This window comes from Orbicella faveolata, unplaced genomic scaffold, assembly GCF_042242905.1.
Source record: "Orbicella faveolata isolate gen_17 unplaced genomic scaffold, um_ofav_v1 contig_2, whole genome shotgun sequence".
NCBI classification, from domain to species: Eukaryota; Metazoa; Cnidaria; class Anthozoa; order Scleractinia; family Merulinidae; genus Orbicella; species Orbicella faveolata.
This window is the reverse complement of record NW_028301547.1, coordinates 19,071,364-19,093,334: the sequence shown is the minus strand read 5'-3', so window position 1 is coordinate 19,093,334 and position 21,971 is coordinate 19,071,364. Positions and strand designations below refer to the sequence as shown.

The following is a 21,971-nucleotide window of genomic DNA, read 5'->3' as shown; positions in this document are numbered from 1 at the left end:
TCATGTATTGAAACGTACGCTAGATTTTCTGTATCAGACAACTGGTTATCATTTCACGTGTTTTTAACTTTTCAAAAATCTCTATGCCTATGCCAGCAAGCTCTTTGTCTTCTTTTAAAAAATGTAAAAATTATTCCTTTTGATCAGTTCTTGCAGGAGTTATCTTTTCTCAAGCGAGCCCTGGCATTCCCTAGCAGGTGGCAGATTTAATCAGCCTGTGTCAGGTTACAATACAGTTATAGGGTACACAAATATTTTTTCCATAATCTTTGCTCTTTGAGCTTTTTAAAAATGTATACTTTGCCATGGTTTGGAGTTAACTCTTAGCCACGAGAAAATGTTTGAAACATAGTGTGTTTTTAGGTTAAGTCCCACCTTAATAATCGAATAAGAACCCCGGCCTCCTATCGGTCCGAAGTTTAAAGTAAGCCCCACCCCGATTTCCTCCAATAAGCGCCCCCCTTCCCCTGGTTTATGGAAGAGTACTGAGACAACAAAGGATGTATAGGTTAGCGCTTTACATAGGGTAAACCTCATTGCACGTTTCCCCAAGAAAAGTTACTATGACTATAGTTTTGGTCGTGTTCAATCACAAGCAAGTGATTATCGACTCATTCAAGCACTGCACATTGACCGTCGCAACGGATGGTACTGAAGATCTACTGGTTCATTACCTAAAGCCCAAACAACCTTGTGCAGCGGGCCTAGACCGGCTAAATAAAGAGGTTATCATTTATGTAGTTCTTCAAGAGAGACAGGATCCTTCCGAGACTTCTGAGGGACTGACACATACATATTACAAAAAACACCCGATCATATCTAACCACGATTTGGAAAAATTTAAATAAGCCCCCCCCCCCCCCCCCCCCACCCCTTCATTAAGCGTCTCCCCGCGTGTTCTTCTTGCGGTATGCGGAAAACTCCGCCCTGAGGTCCAAACCATTTCTGACAAAAAAAAAAAAAAAATCACAAAAACCCTTCAAACGTCTGGGGGGATTTGACAGAGCCATAACCCTGTTATACATGCGTTCCATAGAAAATGGCATTTTCAGATAACTACAATAACCTAGGCACACTGGATCCCTACTTATCCGTTTCCTATAATCTTGGTTTGAGGACCCCTGTAAAATTACTTGCAGTGCCTTTCTTTGGGATGATCCGGATCCTATCCAAGATCGCTCGGATCATGGTGCGTCAATCAAAGTAACCAGTGAATCCACTCTTATAAAACGTTTTTCACCCCTAAGATGCACTAATTCTAAAAGAACACATATCCTCCTGTAATTTTTCCAGGTATCAGTTCACTTTTAGTGAATCTTTATTTTCTTTGCTTCCAAAACCTATGCCATCGTCAAAGGCTATGCGGAAAAATGACCGGACAAATGTCGTTTCGTTTTCAAAAATATAGATTGTATAGTTAAGGCTACTGGGCGTAGTTTGAATAATATATAAATATTTCTAGTCGTGGCCTGCGCTGCTCGCAACACGCAAGAAAACTGCCAGAAACGCAGGCAAGTTTCAAAAGTTGACGCACAAGAGTTTGAACACAAGCATTCTCAGCTCCGACGACCATCAATTGCATGTTAAACGACGAGTAACAATTCTTTGACTGTCATCGGAATTAGAACAGGACCGAACAGGTTCAAATTCAAGAGCACAGATGGGCTATCTGTCAGACGAGAGCGCAGTTTGAGATTTCGTCTGTAGCTCCTATGTAGACGCTCTTTGGACTGGTCACGCATTGTAGGAGTGCGTGACAAGCAATAAGAACGTCTGCGTATTAAATAGGCTATGCCGTCTGTGGCCCGTACTACAATTTTATACAAAAAAAAAAAACCCTTGCCACAAGGATCATACAGTGAATCTTAACAAATTACTCTTTTTTCCAAGTTGTACAATAACAACAACAATCAACCATTTATTTACCAGAAAATAAAGAATACGAATGACATCGGCACTTCCTTCGAAAGCGTTTTCAATCTTGCTCACAAATAACTAACCTTATACATTTTCAGTTTACTTTCTCGCTTTGGAGTGTTTCTACCTCATAAATCTGTTCTTTTGAGTTTCCTTTTATTTGAAGTTATTTTGTACCTCTGAAAAATAGCCTGCGTTGCAGGTGTAAACGGGGAAAGGGTAGAGAGAAAAAAAACCGCGAGAAAGAAGGGGAAGCAACGTGTTCCTCCTCTCTCCCCCTTCCGTCCATCTAAGATTAGTTCTGAATGTATAAACTGCCAAACAGAATGACTGTATAAAAAGACTGCATCTCCGTTACAATCCAATCACTTCTGATCTGGACTTCGGACACTGGAAGAACAAAAACAAAACACATTTTATTAGATTAGCCTTTTAGGACTTTTAGTAAGGATAAAAACCATTTTAAAATCCCGCTTCAGCTTTTTCAGAGATGAATCGTGATACATACATACAGGCACAGGTTTTACACCAAGCTAGTCCTTATAGGATATTGCAAAACAATGTAAATACATGTATAAGAGTTTGTAAGTCTTGTACGAGTATGCAAGGTAAATATCCAGCAGCTAGAGATACAGAAAAGAAATACAATAATAACGCCCTCCTCTGCTTTCTTTGTGTTGAAAACATATCATACAACGATGCAGTGAACGTGGTATACCTGTGATGCTTGCTCAAAGAAAATCAAAATTTTACAATTTTGGCACACACACACACACGCACACAAGAAAAAAAAAAAACAGTTCGCAAGACCACAAAAAATAGCTGTTTCAAATGATAAAAAATAAACTTGGGATCAATAACAACAAAACTTGATGTTTGTGAATGTGACGATTATACAACACAATTATTATAAAAGAGAATATTGTGTAAACTTACCTTGTTTGCATAATGTCCTTTGTCACCACACTAAACAAAATAGAACAATAACAGAATATTATAAAACGTAATCTCTTGGACAGAATGCCATTCATGAGGCAACTAAATGCACTTGAATTTACTTAACAGGGTAATGTTCATGAACGGCTATTTGTGGAGAACCCATGAGAATCAAGCATTTTGCAATATCTATTATCACAATCAGATATAGATCCATTCTGTATGCACGTTTTAATGTTAAAATGGCCTGCTTGCATTAATTGGCCTTTTCTCTGAGGATATGACAAGCTGTTATCTTCACGAATGCAAAAACAAATTGGCAAAGCATCGTCTCATTTGAATTACTTCTCATCTTAAAACTCTTGTCCTGTGCTCTCAGAAGAGCGAAAGCATTCTAATGGCTTCTTTAAGCTTCTAATGTGTCTTCTAATGCCTAAAGCTTGTTACATTCTAACATGATGCTAATACTCAGGGCTGGATTTTTCTGTAATACCCAAAGGCATTATGAGCGATGTAAACACTCAGCTGGCTTGCAAAAAATGGGGCATTAAAAATGTTCACAACTGTTACAGCAAAATAATAAATTTCTTATTAACTGGTGGAATATTGCCCCCCATCTCTCTTAGACATTTCTCAGGCAATCTATTCTCCCAGTATGGCCTGCACACTGACTCAACAAGAAAAAGGTACACCTGAGTCAGAACTTTTTTTGGGGGGGGGGGGGGGGGTGGTTTAAGTTGAATGTTTTGTTTTGTTCTAAGAAAATGTTTTTTTTATTTTCAAGTATATTTTTAGCTTGAGACATGAGGTGTCAATGGTTGTTCAATCAAATACAAATTGCACCTCAAAAAGTTAATCTATGGTGTAGGCACCCACCTTGTAGCATGTAACTGATTCCAGTGGCCGTCTCATCATTGGTCGTTCAGTTTCAATATGAGCATTTGTTGTGACTGGTACAATGTTTATATTGCTCTGATTACCAAAGTTCTGTAGGGAGAAAAACATAACACATGATGGCTCATCCCAACTGAGTAAAAATTCTCACACATTGCTGGGAGCCATGCCAAGCCAAACTATGCAGCCTGACCCTTATTAAAATAGCTGTCTCACAACAGCACAAGAATAGTGGCTAGAGAATAAATTCACTTCAACTTAATACACTCTAAAAATACTTCACGGGTGGGTGGGTGGGGCATGTCTGGCAATGGCAGATGGCAAAACAAGAACTGAACCTTGTACAAGCCATGTGACCTGACATCCCCCACACTTGTACTCAGACTCCCAGCCATGTGTGAGAAAAATGTTTTCTGTTTCATTTGTTCCTCAGCCAGTGGAAAACCACACTTCGTAAGAGTTTGTAGTCCTGGGATCACAAGACAAAGTGTACTTCTTAAACAGAAACAGTACCTTAAGGTTACACAATACCTTAGGAGTGCCACTTTTGTCGAATTGTGTCATTCCAGAAAAATATCCATACCTCCCCCACGGAAGGGAATTTCCCCACAGTCCCCCCCGCCCCTCTGGAAATTCCCTTTGAGCTTCATACATTTCTTTAAATTTTTTGGTCTCATAGAGCCCCCCACCCCCCAGGAAATTCCAATCCCTTCTGCGGGGGGAGTACGGATATTTTTTTGGAACTGAATATTATTTTTTTCTTTTTAAGCAGAACAAAAAGGTCACTATAAAATCTAACATTTCCCGCAAAAATGAAAGTAAAATCTTAAAACGCACCTGAGTTATTTAGAAAAGAAGTTAATACAACAGTTAAGTGTCATAATCCTTATTAGTCATAGCACATCAACTTTTTTGCACTAAGGACTTCTCCAGTAGCTCTTATCTCAAGGGCCTCATTAGCAGTTTATTGTTTACACAATATTTCACAGGTGTGTTCTCGAATTTAAAATTCACTATTCCATGCAACAATGTACCTATCACTCCTTATTGAGGTCATGAAATGTGCTAAAAAAGGCAGACAAAAGCCCTCAGGCAGTGAAAAAATCGAAGCCAGGTCCTAAGAAGAAGGCAAAAGTGGCATTTCTCTAACTAGACAAGAAGAAAACTTTGACCAACCGCAGCAGGGAATTGTGCATACTGGTACCTGTACTCTTGCCAAGCTAATTTCGCTTGATTTTCCCTATTTCTCACGAGTAGTGAAGACAGCTCTATAAATGCACGCTGAAGTTCAACATGGAGAATTTGACTGTTACACTATTATTGCCTTGAAATTGCCATGAAAATCATTTTGCTTGCTGTGAACGCTAGGGGTGTCATGATTTCATTGGATGGTGGCGTATACTGTTGACATAAATCCGAGCAAAGGCGTGACATGTTAACAACCTTTCAGACAGCAATAACTTGCAATAGTTTTTCACGAGAATGGTGTCTCTTTAAATGAATTAATAAGGTATATAGGATTGGCAGATTTTCATGAAATTTGGCCAAGACATTGCCTAAGCATTGACGAACAAAAGAGTGTGGGGGATTTTTTACATCATGGATATTAATCTTATGACGGCAGCAAACGCAAGACGGTTGGCAAATTATCTGATGCTATAACTTTACAGGTCTATAAAAAGGTAACCAATAAGAATGCAGGAAAACCCTGACATACTTTGAGAGATTGATGCTTGCTGATTAACACTGTGCAGTATTTAAACATCCCTGCTTGCGTTTGATACCCAATTAATTCGGTGGAATGACAATTGGTCATTTTCTGTTTCTCGGCTCCTTTCTTCTCAACAAAGGCATGGCCAAAACAGTGGATATTTTTTCCAAATTCTGGATACAGCTCATAACCTTTCTATTGATAAAACGTTTGCGGTAGTTTCCTTAAAAACAACGCAGGTACCAAAGGTATTGTGTTACCTTAAAATAATTCCTATGACATGCATAGTGCACTTATCTATAATTTCCACAGGATCACATTTCTTACATGTCATGAAAAAAGTTCTTCATGTGGTACAGCCAAACCATACATTCTCAAGCTTCCATGACTGTGTCTCAAATTACTTGCTGTCTTACAATAATTATTATTAAATAATAATTTATAATATTTTCTTGTTTCTGAGAAGATGGGAAGAAGTTTTTGAAGCAATTTGTGATCTGGCATGGTGAGCAGTCCAAACGTGTCAATATTGACGGTCGGGTATAGTTATACAGTTAGAGACCAAAATCAATTCAATTTTGGCAGTGATTTCCCCTTTGCTTAGTATGGTTTCTCTTCACAATGGGGTAATTGTGCTCATGCTGGTTGCCGACATATGCATCTACCTATTCAGTACAACATGTGCTTGTTAGTTGCTAACCTTAAAGTTTTCTTTATGTGGATTGGACGGGCAGCCTGAGGCTTTATGACCTGGCTGATTGCAGTAATGACATACGATGTTCATGGATTTCTTTTCACCTCCCTCATCCTTCACTGGAAGCTCAAATCTGGGACTAAGACAAAAATATAAATTACAATAAGTGAACTTAATTTGCAGACTTTGACAAGAGATGCCAAAATTTCACTTGCCAAAATAATACTTGTACCATTGAGAATCAAGCCCTACATGATAAAATTTCAAATGTTTGCTAACATACCACAAAATGTTCGCTGATAAACTACAGTCAAACTCAGAAAACCCTGAACACCTAAAGTATGTCTGGATTGTTTATTGTTTTATAACCAATCACAAGTGAGATCTTCAACCACAGAAACCACAGAAAACAGAGTTTGATTGTAACACCGGTTTGATGATGGATGAGGGACAAATTGAGTTAAGTTTAATATCCTAACTAATGTAGATCATGCTTGCAAACAGTAATAAAGACGATGACTTGCAAAAATGACGATGTCAGTATCAAGTTAATACATCTTTACTTAGTACAATTCAACTTACTGCATATGTTTACATTTGGGACCCTCTGGGCAGAATCCACACATGTAGTTCAGGCAAAGAACCCTCCTAACATGTCGATGTCTGCAGCTGGGACCTGATCAAGGGATTAAACAACATGCTAATATTGTTATAATGGTTTGACAAACAGTAACTAGTATCCTACAATGTAGTTCCAACAAGTCCCCTTGTGAAGTAAGCCCCCACCCCTGTGACAGATCATGTTTAATCTCTAATTCTTGTCACTGAATGATGAGAGAACAAAACATGTACAACGTCAAACAACGTTGAGTAATAAACTCATCCCCAGGTCCCCATCTCTGAGGTTGGGTAGATTAGCCTATGATGCTCTATCCATTCGTAAGTCTTTAGTTTTCCTCATTTGCATAATGACTTAAATCCAGAAAGAGAGGGCAATAAAGACTGACTAGAGTTAATGTAACATACATTTAACATAACAGAAAAAATGCTACAGTGTAGTATCCATGTAATCATTTTATTACATGGCTAGTTCCATGAGCAGGCAAGATGAAACAAACCCTGTGCTATGACTGGCTACCCAAGCAGGCAAGTTGGTGCTATCTTGCCCGCTCGGGACTACCTGCTGTGTCTTGCAAGAAAAATCTCCCCAAAAGCCATATTATAATAATTTTTTTATTGGTCAAGCTTGTTCAGTCAAGATGGCAGTATATTGGTCTTGTTTCTTTTTGCAAGTTTATGGACCTCGACTCCATCTTGGTCCATAAACACACAAAAAAACTTGACTAACATCAAGCCATTTTGACCACAAACTTGCTCAATAACCCATACATACTCCTGCGGGGAAGAGAAAGATAACATTAAACAAAGTGCAAGACAAGTAATATTCGCTTAATACTTATCGCCCTACCATGCTTGCAGAATCCTCTATCATACCAAGGACAGTCCTTTATTTTAGACTCAGGATCAATGTGAAGATACTGACATTCCTTGTTGCTACATTCCCCTAGAATAAAGTAAAATAACAATGATAGCTAAGAAAACCAGTGCTTCAGATTTTGTTGCGATCTATGAGTACAGGGTTGTCACTAAGCGTCAGCTGCCCATGAAATTCACCGGCTGAGAAAGAAGTGATGGCCAGCTGGATTTTGGAAGGCGATCACTTGGTATAAAAGGACAATGAAAAGTTTCTAGGTTGCACACATACAATTATTTGATATCTGAACCATATCAAACCGTCTAAATGAAAAGTAAATGGAATAAATTCCTGACTACTTTGAGTATCGGTGCCACTATAATGAGTAAATTAATTGAAATAAAATCTTGTTTTGAGCACCTTCTCTTTCTGTGTACTGTGCCGAACATCTTGTAAACATGAAGCTTGGTAGCCTCACATTAAAGACATTGCAAAAGATTGGGGATGAAAATTTTGTTCCAGGACCCTAGCAAAAAATGGTGACTGACTCAATGAAAATCTTAGCTGGGAGACTATTTCTTTATCTATTTCATTTCATTTCATTTTATTCATTTATTCCATTCTAAAATTACAAAGATAAATATAAAGTAAACAAGTAAGAGGAGAAATGGAAAAGGGCAAAAATATAGCAAGCTAATTAGATGCCCTTGTGCCCTTAATTGACAATAATAATTAGGCTAAAAAAGTTAACTTAACATAGGAGAGGAAGAGGTATGAATTAATTAATACGGAGCATAATAATACTGGAAGAGTGCTTTATAAAAACGTTTTCTAGTTGCTAAGTTACGTATAGATAAAGGAAGGTCATTCCAATAGTAACATCCAATAACAGTGGGGCAAAATTTCCTTATATTTATTTATTATACTTATTTATCCTGTGAGTAATGTTATACCTGCCAACTTGGAGACCTTGGGCATGAGTCTCACACATGTTGGGTCAAAAACTTTAATCTCACTCCCCCTCAAGCCTAAGGACTAAGTCTCACACTACCTAGCTGAACTACTCGAGCCATTACAGCTTAACTTGCACACTTTCAAAAAAAACATTTTAACTCAAACCAATAGAAGAGAGAAAAGTCTATTTAAATGATGTACCACTTTCCCCAATTCTCCGATTTTCAAGAGAAAAGTCTGGCAACCACGCTATTTTATATGAACTACAACCTGGGACTGGGACCAGAAAAATATGTTCAAAGAAGTGCTGCAACAATACACCGATGCACCAGTGAATCGCTATATTTTTTGGCACGATACAAATATTGATATTATGACAAGATATCACGATATTATGATATTGTGATTCTTCATGAATAAAAAAATCAACATTCAGAAATAACTGTCTTTTACGACTCCTTACCCAAGTCCTTTCAGAGCTATTTATTAACCAAAGGGACCCGGGAAAGAGAAAAAAAAGTTCCATCTTTGCTTTGTATTGCTTTGCTCAGGTCACGTATATTTCAAGACGGCAGCAAAAAAGCATGCGCATTTCCAATTAGTTGTCAGCTGACACAGTCTTGTGTGCCTACAGACAAAACACATGGTTTGTCCATTCTTCGCAGTTCTTCTACAAGATTGTCTCAAGAAATAATGATTTCAAAACAGTTAAGTAAGTTAGAATAAGATTATGTCACCTGTCAGTTGTATGTAATGATGTATCGTAATGTGTATCATATTGTGGCACTTGTATCAAGATATGTATAGTATCGTGAGAAATTGTATTGTTGCAGCCCTAGTTCAAAGCCCCTCAAAAATCTCCGAAATGTCCTCTAATATCTCCGGATATCTTAAAATAAATTATAATTGGGTCTTTTTCAAAACTCCAGTCTAACCAGGTTCTCACACCTGTGATTCATAAAAAGTCAGCAAGCATACAATGTTGATAATAACCTGACAGCATCAAAAAAAACTCACCAAACTTGGAGTAAAAATAACATTCAGGCATCTTTGTCATGTCATACTCATGAAGAAACTCGCACTGGTCTCCCTTCTTGCACAGACCTCTGAGCCAGTGCTTACACACCACTGTCTTTTCACCCTTGGTATGTCTAAAGGGACAGAGAGGTCCTCGGTTGCACATATTCCTCATAAAATATTCACACACTGCCGCTCCAGACTCTGTAGAACAAAGCATCAAAAGAGAAAAAGAACACAACGAGCAAAATCTGTCATTTAAATCTGTAATTAAGTTTTTCACCAAATAAAATACACTTAAACTTGATCAAGTGTAATTTCAAATTCCCCCCGCCCCCACTCCAAAAAAAAAAAATCTTAAAAAGGGAAATATTTCGGTTTATCATACCATTTCTCTGGCCAGTTTTTCCAAACCCTTTAAGTCCCAAGATGATTTACAAATGCAGTGTCACTTTTAGTTCACGAAAATAACATTGTTAAGAATCCCAGCTGACCAGAGACAAACCAGTTGATTGAGGATTTGAACCACGGGCTTCCGTGAAACAAATCCAGGTAGAAGTCAGAGCAGAACTTGAGACTGGGACCACTGGATTGCAAGTCGACATGCTGACCGTTCCAGCAGTCCTAGGTTTGAGTTCCAGTCGCACAGCTGGACGTTGCAACCACTGGAGTTGCCAATGCAACCAATTTTTTTTCACTGGTGACTGACTTTTCACCCTTTTTACTAAACTACTTTAGCTAACGACCAAATCTAAAAACTTATGGGCCAGCAGGCACCAAGGTTTTTCCCTCAAAGTTGAGCCCTAGTCTACCACTACCTGCATTTATTCCACAGTAGCTCTGAGTTCAAATCCTAAATAAAGGGTTTTTGCTACATTTAGCGTAAAATCGAACGTTTAATCAAGCATCAAAAAATTTCAGTCAGGAAAGAGGCCAAACAAAAATTAGCATTAAAACAGGAAGGAGGATAAGAATCGGATCAAGCATGCAACTTTTTCAATAATAAATACATAAAAAGCAAAACTAAGGCTAGAGCAATCAAGCTGCGTTTGAATGGTACTGTCCATTCCCGGGAAAGGAAGCGGTTGCACTCCAACTTGGTTGTACATTTGAGCCTCAATCTCGAACTTGAGATCCGCCACGCTTGCAACTATTTCCTCCATTTTCACACAGAGCAACAGCTTTAGTCCATTCAAGTTCTTCTGAGAGTGCCTTGACCGAATATTAACGTTCTTTCTTTACGAAAACTCCGGCGAAAACTACCACATGGTTGTCTTGTCAAACATGGTGGACGGGACAAAACAAACATGGAGGACGAAAAAGGCCAGGGTGCTTGGCTACATATGCACGCTGACCTGTTTCGTGGGCTTATACACATTTTCATTTCCTTTGAATAGTTAGCGTTTTGAATAATTTCGCCAATAATTCTCGTGTAGTCATTTTAATTTGGACCAAAATGTCGAAACGAGGAGGTAATTGTTCGTATTTACTCGTTCTTATTTGCTATTTGGGGTATTGAATTAGATTTCTTTGGCTGTGTTAGGTCGAGGAAAAGTACATCATAAAGGAAGACGGCGCCATTTTACTGATGCAGAGGAACTGCGGATGGAGATGGAAAGAGAAAAGCGGGAACAGGAGTGGAGGGTAAAGGGATCTATGTGTGCCATCTTAAGCTTTCTATTGGACAAAAGTATTTAAATAGGTTCAAAGAAACAACGGAAATAGACCTTATCATTTTGATCATGACGATATCATGTTTTCGGACATTTTCAAGCATTTGAGCTTAAGCTTAATTCATACCTAAGCTTACATGCACTTACATTAAAAGGAGAAAACACAAACTTCTCGTTTCCCAGATGTATTATGAAGAATTTATTTCTTCGCTTCAGTGAGTTGTTTGGTGTAATAAGCTGACATAGTGTCCTATTAATTGCTAATCATATAGAACTTTGAAAGTTGTAAGTGGTAAGCCAACTGTTATTGCATGCTTAACTGATGATTTATTTATCATGATACGTTTTTATAATTTGTCAATGCAGGAAGCTGCTACTTATCAGTGCCAAATGATTACAGCTTCCCCATGACTTCATAACAAAAACTATCCATGAAAAACCACTATTTTTAAATCTAGAGAACAGAAATCTCCTCTTTGACTTTCTATCAAAACGAGACCTCAGGCAGACTGTTTGCACCAGCTGTTAGTGTTTTTTAAGCATTGTTTGTGGGTGTTTGAACTTACAACTTCTTTATAAGAAAAACTTTCCTGTAGATGGTCAAACCAGGCAGGTAAAATTGTCCTCGCAGCTGGTCAAATTGCCTAACCCCTGGGTTTGCGAGAAATAATAAGTATTTTTGTTATTGTCAGAAAATGAAAGTATTGTCAAATTATTATTTCTTCAAATTTTTCTATTGACTGATAAAAGAAGTCTTCATTTCAGCAACCAAACAGTCTTTGATTGGTACATGTACAATAACACGAGATAAACATAATGTGGCTGAAATAATTTGCTGTAACGTGTCCAAATTATCTATTCAGCATAGACTTATGGCACATAGTGTACTGTTTAATTAAAGTTTCAGCAAATAGGCTACCTTAGAACAAATTTATTTTAATCATTTTTCATACATTCTGTAAAGGAGAAAGTGTTGGTTGACCTGTGCTTGTCAATGTTCTTTTCTCAGGAGAAGAAAGAAGGTGAAGACTCAGATGAAGAGGGTAAAAAAGGTGCAGCTGCTGCTGATAAACCTGCATCTGACAGTGACGAGGATTCAGAGAGTGATGAAGAGGAGGTAATAAATAATAATACTAATACTAATGATAATAATAATAATAATAATAATAATAAATATTTTTATAGCGCAAATTAACATATTTATATGATCAAATGTTGATCATATATTGCAATTATCTCTCAAGAGCATGGCTCAAAATTTATGTTGAGCATCTTAGATTTTCCTGTTTGGTTTCCGTGTACAAGCATTGTATGTCACATGATCTGCCCTCCTTGTTTGGCATCACAGAAGGCCCTTGTGCCAATCAATGAAAGGGTTTCCACCATCTTGATTTAGTTTCACCATGTCCTTTGGTCTTTTGTGATTACATATTAGAGCAGGTATAGATTTTTAATGTGATATTGTGTACAAGGTAGTGGCATCTGTAAAGGGATGAAACCAGCACCATGCCCTAAAAATTACAGCCAATCAGAATACAGGAAAGCCATTGTTTATTTGATGGTGTTACATCCAACCTCCTCATCATGTGCTACGCTTTTTTCACATTGACTGTGTTGGCCACTGTATTTTCTATGGCATGGTATAAAATAGTTATGCAACACTCTCTCTTAGTATACCACAGAAAGTCCCAATTGTCACTTGTATTTTCTTGGTATACACACTCACCTAACCCGGGAGGCATGATGGCCTCATGGTTAGTGTGCTCGTTTCCAGATCAAGCGGTCCGGGTTCGAGCTCTGGCCAGGGACATTGTGTTGTGTTCCTGGGCAAGACACTTTACCTTCATAGTGCCTCTCTCCACCCAGGTGTATAAATGGTTAACGGCGAACTTAATGCTGGGGGTAACCCTGCAATGGACTAGCATGCCATCTAGGGGGAGTAGAAATACTCCTAGTCGCTTCATTCTACAGAAACCGGGATAAGCTCTGGCTCGGTGGGCCACTTGGCTCGTATGCAGACTTTACCCTTACACTCACCTAACGGCATGTGTATGCTGAGGAAATACCAGCGACTCTTGGGAAATTCCATCACAAGTGTTGCATAACTAGTGTGTACAGATTGCGGTACCAATTGACAAGTTCTTAATTTTTTCTCATTGCAGGTGAAACCCAAAGGTGTAAGTGGTCTTATAGAAATAGAAAACCCCAACAGAGTGGCTCAAAAAATGAAGAAGGCATCAGACGTACAACTAAATGATGATACCAGCTCACAATTATCTCGGAGAGAAAGGTATTGTCAGCAGTAATGTTACTGTATTGTATCACATGCTGAATATAAAAAAAATGCCTAGAGCTAACAACAGTGAAAATATTTACTCACTTTCATAACTATGAAAACATTATGTACTGTGCAAAGTTTATTACTAAGACTAAGCACCACTTAACTGTGAATGATAGGTGTTTGCACATATAGACAGGACTTTTTGCAGGGACCAAAAATTATGCTTGTTTTCTCTTGGCTGGATTACAGGACAAGTTCCTGGCATTCAGTTGACACTGAAAACTAATATTATAAAACTTCTTGACTTAATCACTTTAAATTTTGTGGTACAATTCCTTTTTCTTTGGTTTTCAGGGAGGAAATTGCCAGGCAACGTAATGCAGCACGGCAAAGAAAACTTCAAGAGGAGGGCAAGACAGATCAGGCTCGAGCTGACCTGGCACGACTAGCAGTTATTAGGAAACAGAGAGAAGATGCAGCTAAGAAAAGAGAGGAACAGAAAAAAGGTATGCTACAATGTAAACAGATAAAATTTGTATTAATATCTTGGGACAGGAACTTGTAGTACATTCACTCAGTTACTTACTTAGTTGTGGCCTAATGGTTATTGAACATACTGGCCTGGGTTGTTTGAATGCTGGATAACGCGATACACCGGATAAATCACTATCCAGCAGGTTTTGTTAAAACTTATCCACTGGATAGTGATTTATTCGGTGGATAGCGTTATCCAGCATTCGAACAACTGGGGCCAGGACTCTAAATATTAATTAAGCACTCATAACTCCAATTCTGGCTGGAGTTGTTATGTTGTGTATTTAGGCAAGACAATTGACTCTTACAGTACAGTCTACACCAACGCTACAGACTGTCTGCGCAAAGTGCTTTCAAAAGCTTGTTCTGATATCCCACAGGTTTGAGTGATATCAAAATATCTTTTGAAACAAACAATAACTGCTAACATAGACTTGTAATAAGTTCAGCTCTGTAGACTTTGGTGCTAAAAAATTTATCTGTTTATTGCAATTTATGTTGTTGTATAGCAAGTTCAAACTCCTGCAACTTGACAAAGATTAGTATGATATCTGTGAAAGAAGAAACATTTCCTGATGTAATAATAAAGTGTATTATTGTTTGTCTCACGATGTAGTCACTGAGATGTAGATCGCGACGTTTCGACTGCTTACTGCTAGTCTTCTTCAAGCGATAAGGTCGACTGATTGCACAGTATCATTTATATCACAAAGGTCGGCTGTGATTGGTGCATTTTGATTCTCCTATTGTTCCATTGTTTGGGCGAGGAGCTGTTCCTCAGTGTTCCGCTGTTGTACCAGCGATTGTTGTACCAGTTTATCCTGTTGTACCATTTGTGATATAAATGATACCATGCAATCAGTAGACCTTATCGCCTGAAGAAGACTAGCAGTAAGCAGTCGAAACGTCGCGATCTACATCTCAGTGACTACATCGTGAGACAAACGATAATACACTTTATTATTGCATCTACCACGATGAATAATAACAACCTTTTCCTCAACATTTCCTGATGTATGAAGTAAAACGGCCAGACCCAGCATCTAAATAAATATATTAAGCATTAACATCTTAAAGAAAATTATATCTCAGTACTTGTCCTTCAAGAGTGAACTGTCATCTGGAGAGCTTAAAACATCCCTGCACACTCACATGCTTGCCCACTCTACTGACCCTGAGAAAATGACAACTAGATTGTTTAGTCTCTTGTTTTTGGAGTAGGGTAGTGGTTTAGCTTCATGTAGGCTTTTAGCTAGGATTTAAAAAGTGGCCGTCCAAAATGTGCTATAGGGCCTGCTCAAATGAACAGTTTATAAGGCAACATATGAAAAATAAAACAATTTTCTTTTAATTAATAAGTGGCCTTCCACAGGATACCTGGACGCCCATCTGGCTAAAAGCCTGGGGTCATACCCATATTGTCTAATGTCCCTAAAAATAAATGCCATGGAGACTCACATTTGCTTTTATCCTATTGGATAAATTGGATAAATAGAGTTTTATTATGTACTCTAAATTATAGTCAATTTGCTAGTACCGGTAATTCCTTAATCTTCTTTACATTATTTAAGGAGATAAGTCTAATTCAGTTGCATGTAGTGTGAAGTTCTTCTTAGATTTTATTTAGTTTTCTTGTTTCTGGAGTTTGGGTTAATGGTGTCTTTTTTCCTCATTCACAGCGAAAGAAGCTGCTGAGGTGACAAAAAACACAAAGCGATAACAGATGGTAATAAAGGCCCAGCTGTCTCTCTTACGGATAATTCAAGCATGCAGAACTGAATGGGCACGAGCGGACACTGTAGTCGGGGATAATGTTATATTTCATATACAGCAACAGATTGTAACCATTTCCTTGTAAAGCTGCATATACATTGAAACGCTCCCTTTACTACAACTTCCTAGAGTTTTTTTAAAGTAATTTTTGAAATCTTTATGTTGGTTTTCCTAATGATACATCCAATAGGAAACCAAAGCACAGAAAGCAGCCGAGTTATCACGTGCTGGTAAACTGGCTACACATTTGTTGTTTCTTTCATTGACTGAGAAGTGTGGAAAACCAACAAAAAGATATTTTGAGGTTTTGGACTCCAATTGGCTGAGAAGTTTGGAAAAGTAACAAGAAGATGTCAGAGATGTGACAGGTGTAACTCGACTCTTTCATTGGCTAAGAGGTGTTGAAAACCAACAAAAAGATGTCACAAACGTTGCACCTGGGGTTTTGGACTCTAATTGGCTGCGAAGTTCGGAAAACCAACAATAAGATGTTGGAGATGCGACAGGTGTAGTTGTGGACTCTTTCATTGGCTGAGAAGTGTTGAAAACCAACAAAAAGATGTTACGAAAGTTGCACCACTTGGATTTGGACTCTAATTGGCTGAGACGTTTGGAAAAGAAACAAACAGATTGCAGAAATGTGGCACTTGTAGTTGTGGACTCTGATTGGCTGAGTTGTGTGGAAAACCAACAAGAAGATGTCAAGGGCACATCACATTTCTCGGTTGTCTGTTTCTTAGCTTTTATTTTGGGATTTCACGCAACGCCTGTGAGAGAGACTAATGTCATATCTTCTAACACTGTGCAACCATGACATAGTGAATACACTTTCCAGAGATCACACAGAGCTATGTTGTGTCCAAAGTATTTGCTATATCTTTGCGATATCGTTTTCCTTAGACCATCTAACCGGAATACCGTATTTTCTCGAATAATAGCTAGGGGAATACGAATATTTTTTATTTTCTCACTTAAAATAATCACATCATATCATGTAAACTGAACAGGGGCATTCTAAGTGACTAGTTTTCGTTATCCATATTTTCGGCGGTAGAGTTCAACCTCAACTGCTATGGTTATGTGTACAAATAGATTACTTATTCAAGGACGTTGGTGAACGCTAGGTTAGTGGGGGACGGGGTCCATTATTCAAGGGTGTGTAGGGATTATCTCAAATAATCCCCGCTTAGAGAAGCAATTATTCGAGGGGCTTGACTGATCGAGAGGCGGCAATTATTCGAGGAAATACGATACTTTTTACCAATAGTTTCATGACTTTAAATAAAGCAGACTTAAGTTGTGGTTGCAACTTTCTTAGCGAGTGTATTACTATATCGGTTTGCACTTGTTTTTTTCAAGCTGTTGATACCAAGTTGAACATAACTTGTACCACATGACAACAAATCAGTGAATTCGCTCTTCAAGTGTTTTGCATTAGCTGGCTCAAACCCGGATTACGAGAAACAAGCGCGCTTTAGCTGACAAGTTCTGCGACTTTCAGAGATTTCCATGAGGGAGAGTTACTGCGACAATATTATTGAAATATTAAAAATATAGGAAAAGCTCGCGAAAAGTTGTTTCTGTTCAATTTCTCAAAGTATCTCGATTGTGAGAACATTTTGACTGATAATATTTAGGACTCAGTTTGAACAGGCAGAAAGACAGTACACCAGAAAGAGACGTAGTAGGAAAAGCGCGCATTTCCGAGTAGTTAGAACGTGTTCCAGTTCAAACTATGCACCCTAAGGGGTGGGCCATTGGACTTTTGAGGGAAGAGCTGCCAGAAAAGTTGTACCAAAACATAATTCATATAGACGACCACTGCTGAAAGTTAAAGTTTACGCAGGTTGAGTGAGCCTAAAAAAGCATGTTACACGGAGAAAAATATACGCATACGCACGTATCGAGAAATAAACTGCCTTTGAATCGAAGTCGGCAAACATCAAAGGAGCAAACAAAGATGCAAAGATTTATGTTGGAAGGTCCACGACTGTGAACAATCTTTCGTTTTGAGTACACACTGTGCACAAATAACGTAACCAAAATGTTTCTATTAGTTTGTTCCTCAGTTGGAAGTGAAACAAGTGTTGTGTTTCGTGCACGGTCAAGGCCAAAAAATCGCACAAAAACATACAACAAAAGATTTTGTCGGGTTCCATAGCCATTCCCCCCCAATTTGCTATGGTCGATGAAAGGGTTAAAAAATATCCGAGCACCAATTTCTCGAAATTTCACCATCACTCCAAAGTCAAATGGTTTACCCCTAAGTGACAAATAAGTAGATTAAAATAATTAGGTTTTTGTAAAACGGTATCCTCTTCTCCCATATAAAATCCCTGTTTTCGTGATCGCGAAACTGAAAACCAAAACTTTCCTTTCTTGAGCTGTATCCAACAAGGCGGGGTCGATGGGATAATGCGGACACTTTACTTTGATCGAAGAGATTGTGTGAAATGGCGGGAAAATTTGTGGCGCGCGTTCACTTGTTGATTCGGAATAAAACGAGTGGAAAGCGAGCTAGACAGAGCTTTAATATATTCCTCGCACAATCTCCTCTAAAGTCGTCCATTTTCTGGACAATTGTGACAAAAGAGAAAGGTTTACGGGAGGTCTGAAGTAATAGTGTTTCTAAGGATTATAAGCCATGTGCTTGTTTACGAGGCTGTTATTTTAAGACTACAATTTTGTTGCTTAGAATAGATCACGTTCACTGATCATGAAGTATAGCAGAATATGGGTAAGACAGGACAAGACTAAAATGAAAGGTAACAAAACTTTAAGGAAATGCATAGCCGGCTTACTTTCAGTGTGCTGAAAATGTGTTTTCACTTTCTGAACGAAATTCTGTTGGTTTTTGATCTTCCTTTTAATTTGATGTTTTTTGCCGTTATCCTTCTTCCGTCGGTCAGTTTAGTCATTTCATTTCAGGGGGTAGGTCACTGTTTTCTAGGTAATTCTGTTTGTTGTTGTTGTTGTTTGTTTTTTGTTTTGTCAACGATGACTTGGAAACTTCAAATTGACTGAGCAGCAGTCATTCACCGGCAAAAAGAAGGATGATTTCCGAGCTTCTAAATAATGCTTTAATGATAATAATTGACCTTAACTTGAAAAAGGACGGGACAATTTTTTTTGTTTTTCAAGTGTAAACGAATGCAATCATTTTTAACCTTCCTTAATTTTGCCCATTCGTGCCCTTTTCGTGCCCTTTTCTGTGTGTGTGTGGTTTTTTTTGTTTTTTTGTTTTTGTTTTTTTTTCCAGTTCTTCTTCAGTTTTGAGCCAAAAAAGAGATAAAAGAGGCTCTGCTCGCAGGGTGAGCCAGTTGGCAAGTAATATCAAAATTATTATTATATATTTTATATTAGGAACTTTCATTGGCTTAGCCATCATGGTATATGAGCCATTACACCATGCTCTACAAATGATAAGCATACGAGTAACTTTTTTAAGGTGTTTTTATTTTTTATTATATTTTAGTCATCTATATTTTGGGGACGTCTTTAATGAAACGATTATTTCACTCGCGCTTGTTGGATATGAGATCATTATAGCCAACTCGGCGCTAAGCACCTCGTTGAATTGTGTCTCTACCATCTCATATCCAACGCGTGCTGGTGGAATAATTGTTAAATATCGGCAGCCTATATAACGCGCCCTCTGATTGGCTAATTCTAAGGGGTTGATTACTGGCCGGCAAAAACAAAACAAAAAGCCATAAATAAACAACTTGTTATCCTTGAACATTCGGTGTTTTCAGGAAAATCTCAAACTTCGGCCTTGCCGTATTGACCTCGCTATATTTCGCTCGGTAGAAAACAAGATCGAGCCATAAAGAACACCATTGTCTGGTGGAGTGCAGCAGGTATTGAATCTCGAGCGGGCGAGAGAGCCCCATCGTCTCGGGTAGCCAATCACAGCGCGGGGTTTAGGACCATCTTGCCTTCTCTCGGAGCAAGAGCTTCTCTCGGAGCATCTTGCCTTCTCTCACAACACCTGTATTACGTAACTCGCATGCTAAAACAAAATAATTTTTCCAAGCATGTGTTCCGCTACAGGTTACTTGTGGATGCGAAAAAGCTATAGTTCTGCAATGTATCGGACAGCAAAATACTGTTCTCAATTTTTTATTAAGGTTTTTTTCTGTCGAATCGATAGGTCGTCCCTGACCTCAAGAAAGACATCAAACGCAAGTTTACAAAGCTCAATTTACCACGCAACCGGTCGTTTGTAGAATGAATGAAGGCAAGAAAAAAAAAAAACAAAAAACAAAAAACAAAATTAAAGCAAAAACAAAACCAAAACAAAACGGCCGTGCATTGCAAGAATGTTTTAATTACACAATACAATTTTCATTACTTAATTGCATTCTGCTCCTGTTTTAGGTAAAATGCAGTTGAAAATATTTCAATTAATGTCCGCCAGTTTCTGGGGCGGCATACGTCGTTTCTCTCTTACTTATTTCGATTCTTTCAACTCATTTTCTCGTGTTGAGCTCAACAATGATAATACTTATAACATTTCACAACAAATAAAATAGCCTCCAAAAATATTAAAAGTGGTCTTTTGGACCTCTCATCATTTCAGGATCTTTTTATCGGCATACATCGTAGTTCTATATCTGTTCCCTGACCTCCGCTTTCAATAATCTTTACAATACCTACACAAACAGAACAACAAAAAAAGGATAGCTTTGAGACCCTTATGATTGGCGAAACAAAACTAAAGGTTCATAATCCCGCTTCGCTTGTCATTGCAAGGAGAAGTAGCGTTCGTTCTTCACCAGAGGGTTTTACTCCAGCCGCAGAGCTTTACGATTTTGCGCGGCTGATTGCTCTGCTGTCAGTGCTGTGTTGTTTGAAAGCCAAGAAAAATCAGCGACTGTTCTTGTAGCCGATTTGTTGGGTTCTTCTTGCATGTCTTGTACGACGTTGATCGCAATGTTAGTCCTCTCCCTGTCTCCTTCTTCGGCCATGCAGTTCTTCTGGAAAAATTCTTCTCTCCGTTCTGCGATGTTTCTTGCCATTTTGGACCGTGTTACAGTGCAACCCATGTTGGTCTGTCATAAAAATAGAATGAGAACAATCTTTGCTCTATAACCTCTTCAACGGAAGGGTGCATCAGCTTTGATCAAGTTTTCTTTCGGTCTGCATATTTGAAGGCGGCGTATCGAATACTTGCGCTTGACCAATGATTTGCCGCGGTAAATTTGCTACCACCGTCTACGCTCTTGTCCAATGAATTCTCAGTAATGAGATATTTCTTAACGAGGAGTGGCTATTTCCATAACAACAGCATAACAATAATATTACATGGCTATAACTCAAAAGTACCGCCTCGTAACTTTAGTACAGTTACGTATAAACAAACACTTAAACAGAAAAGATTTATTTCGTAATGATCATTAACAGAGTTACAGCCTCCCTAATTTCTCATATCATGAAGTGGGCGTAAAACCCAGGCGAAAGTGAAATGTATTAAGGCTGCCGCACATGTACACTAGCCGATTTTTGTCGTAGAACTGCAGATTTTTTGCCGGGGTCAAATCGGGTTAAAATTTGTCGGACCATCAGCTTTCCGCACACTAGCCGAATTTTTGTTGGACTAGCCGCGTCGAGCGCGTCGAGGCTTAGGGCCGAGACATCCAAAATCAAGATGGCACCTATTCCACTGACTTGAGGCGCGCGCGAGCCCCGACAAATTGTCTTGGTCCACCGCACACTAGCCGACAAGGCCCGAAAAGACGTTTTGGGATCTAGCACTATCAGATATCGCCCAACAAGCCCAGATCTTGTCGCAGACTTGTCTGAATTTACCGCACACTAGCCGACAAGTGAAGATTTTTTGTCGGCCGACAAAAAGTCGGCTAGTGCGTAGCGGGCTTTAGGGGTTGCTATCCGGGAGTACGGCGCGAGGCGGAATATTTTTTTTGGGGGGGGGGGGTGGGGAAATACTTAGCCGCTCGTCATGTACTCCACCCCGTACTCGAGGAATGATTGCGTGACAAGAGCAGCTTCTGTGTAGCAGCGTAGAGGTGTTAACGGGTCTTAACGGGGAAGGGGTAGGCCGGTAGGGGAGGCGAAAAACGCGAGGGATAAGGGGATGGAACGGCTTTCGG

General features: G+C 38.8%; 2 protein-coding genes across 3 annotated transcripts; one reads left to right on the top strand and one right to left on the bottom strand.

The window, feature by feature from the left end:
* Positions 1-1,283: 1,283 nt before the first annotated feature.
* LOC110058938 (cleavage and polyadenylation specificity factor subunit 4-like) lies at positions 1,284-10,914 on the bottom strand. The gene is made up of 8 exons (XM_020765608.2): positions 10,658-10,914; positions 9,598-9,801; positions 7,621-7,716; positions 6,735-6,828; positions 6,159-6,291; positions 3,730-3,840; positions 2,854-2,883; positions 1,284-2,307 (listed from the first exon to the last, which is right to left on the bottom strand). The coding sequence occupies exons 1-8, from the start codon at positions 10,758-10,760 to the stop codon at positions 2,272-2,274; spliced, it is 807 nt and encodes a 268-aa protein (XP_020621267.1). The 5' UTR covers positions 10,761-10,914; the 3' UTR covers positions 1,284-2,271.
* Positions 9,186-17,167, top strand: LOC110058939 (uncharacterized). 2 transcript variants are annotated; one of them, XM_020765609.2, is made up of 6 exons: positions 9,186-9,292; positions 11,141-11,241; positions 12,280-12,387; positions 13,433-13,560; positions 13,906-14,057; positions 15,765-17,167. In XM_020765609.2, exons 1-6 carry the CDS (start codon positions 9,274-9,276, stop codon positions 15,803-15,805), a joined length of 549 nt encoding a protein of 182 aa, XP_020621268.2. In that variant the 5' UTR covers positions 9,186-9,273; the 3' UTR covers positions 15,806-17,167. The 2 variants fall into 2 exon arrangements, with proteins under 2 accessions (XP_020621268.2, XP_020621269.2); XM_020765610.2 differs by lacking the exon at positions 9,186-9,292 and adding an exon at positions 10,964-11,069.
* Positions 17,168-21,971: the final 4,804 nt, after the last annotated feature.

What these genes read in the sequence shown, in the direction of transcription:
- LOC110058938 (XM_020765608.2), bottom strand. Translation starts at nt 10,760, where the DNA reads ATGGAGGAAATAGTTGCAAGCGTGGCGGATCTCAAGTTCGAGATTGAG. An exon ending in TTATTTTTACTCCAAGTTTG is followed by an intron (nt 7,717 to 9,597) that starts GTGAGTTTTTTT and finishes ACTTTATTCTAG; the next exon opens with GGGAATGTAGCAACAAGGAA. An exon ending in TAGAGGATTCTGCAAGCATG is followed by an intron (nt 6,829 to 7,620) that starts GTAGGGCGATAA and finishes TCCCTTGATCAG; the next exon opens with GTCCCAGCTGCAGACATCGA.
- LOC110058939 (XM_020765609.2), top strand. An exon ending in CAGAGAGTGATGAAGAGGAG is followed by an intron (nt 12,388 to 13,432) that starts GTAATAAATAAT and finishes TTCTCATTGCAG; the next exon opens with GTGAAACCCAAAGGTGTAAG. An exon ending in AAGAGAGGAACAGAAAAAAG is followed by an intron (nt 14,058 to 15,764) that starts GTATGCTACAAT and finishes CCTCATTCACAG; the next exon opens with CGAAAGAAGCTGCTGAGGTG.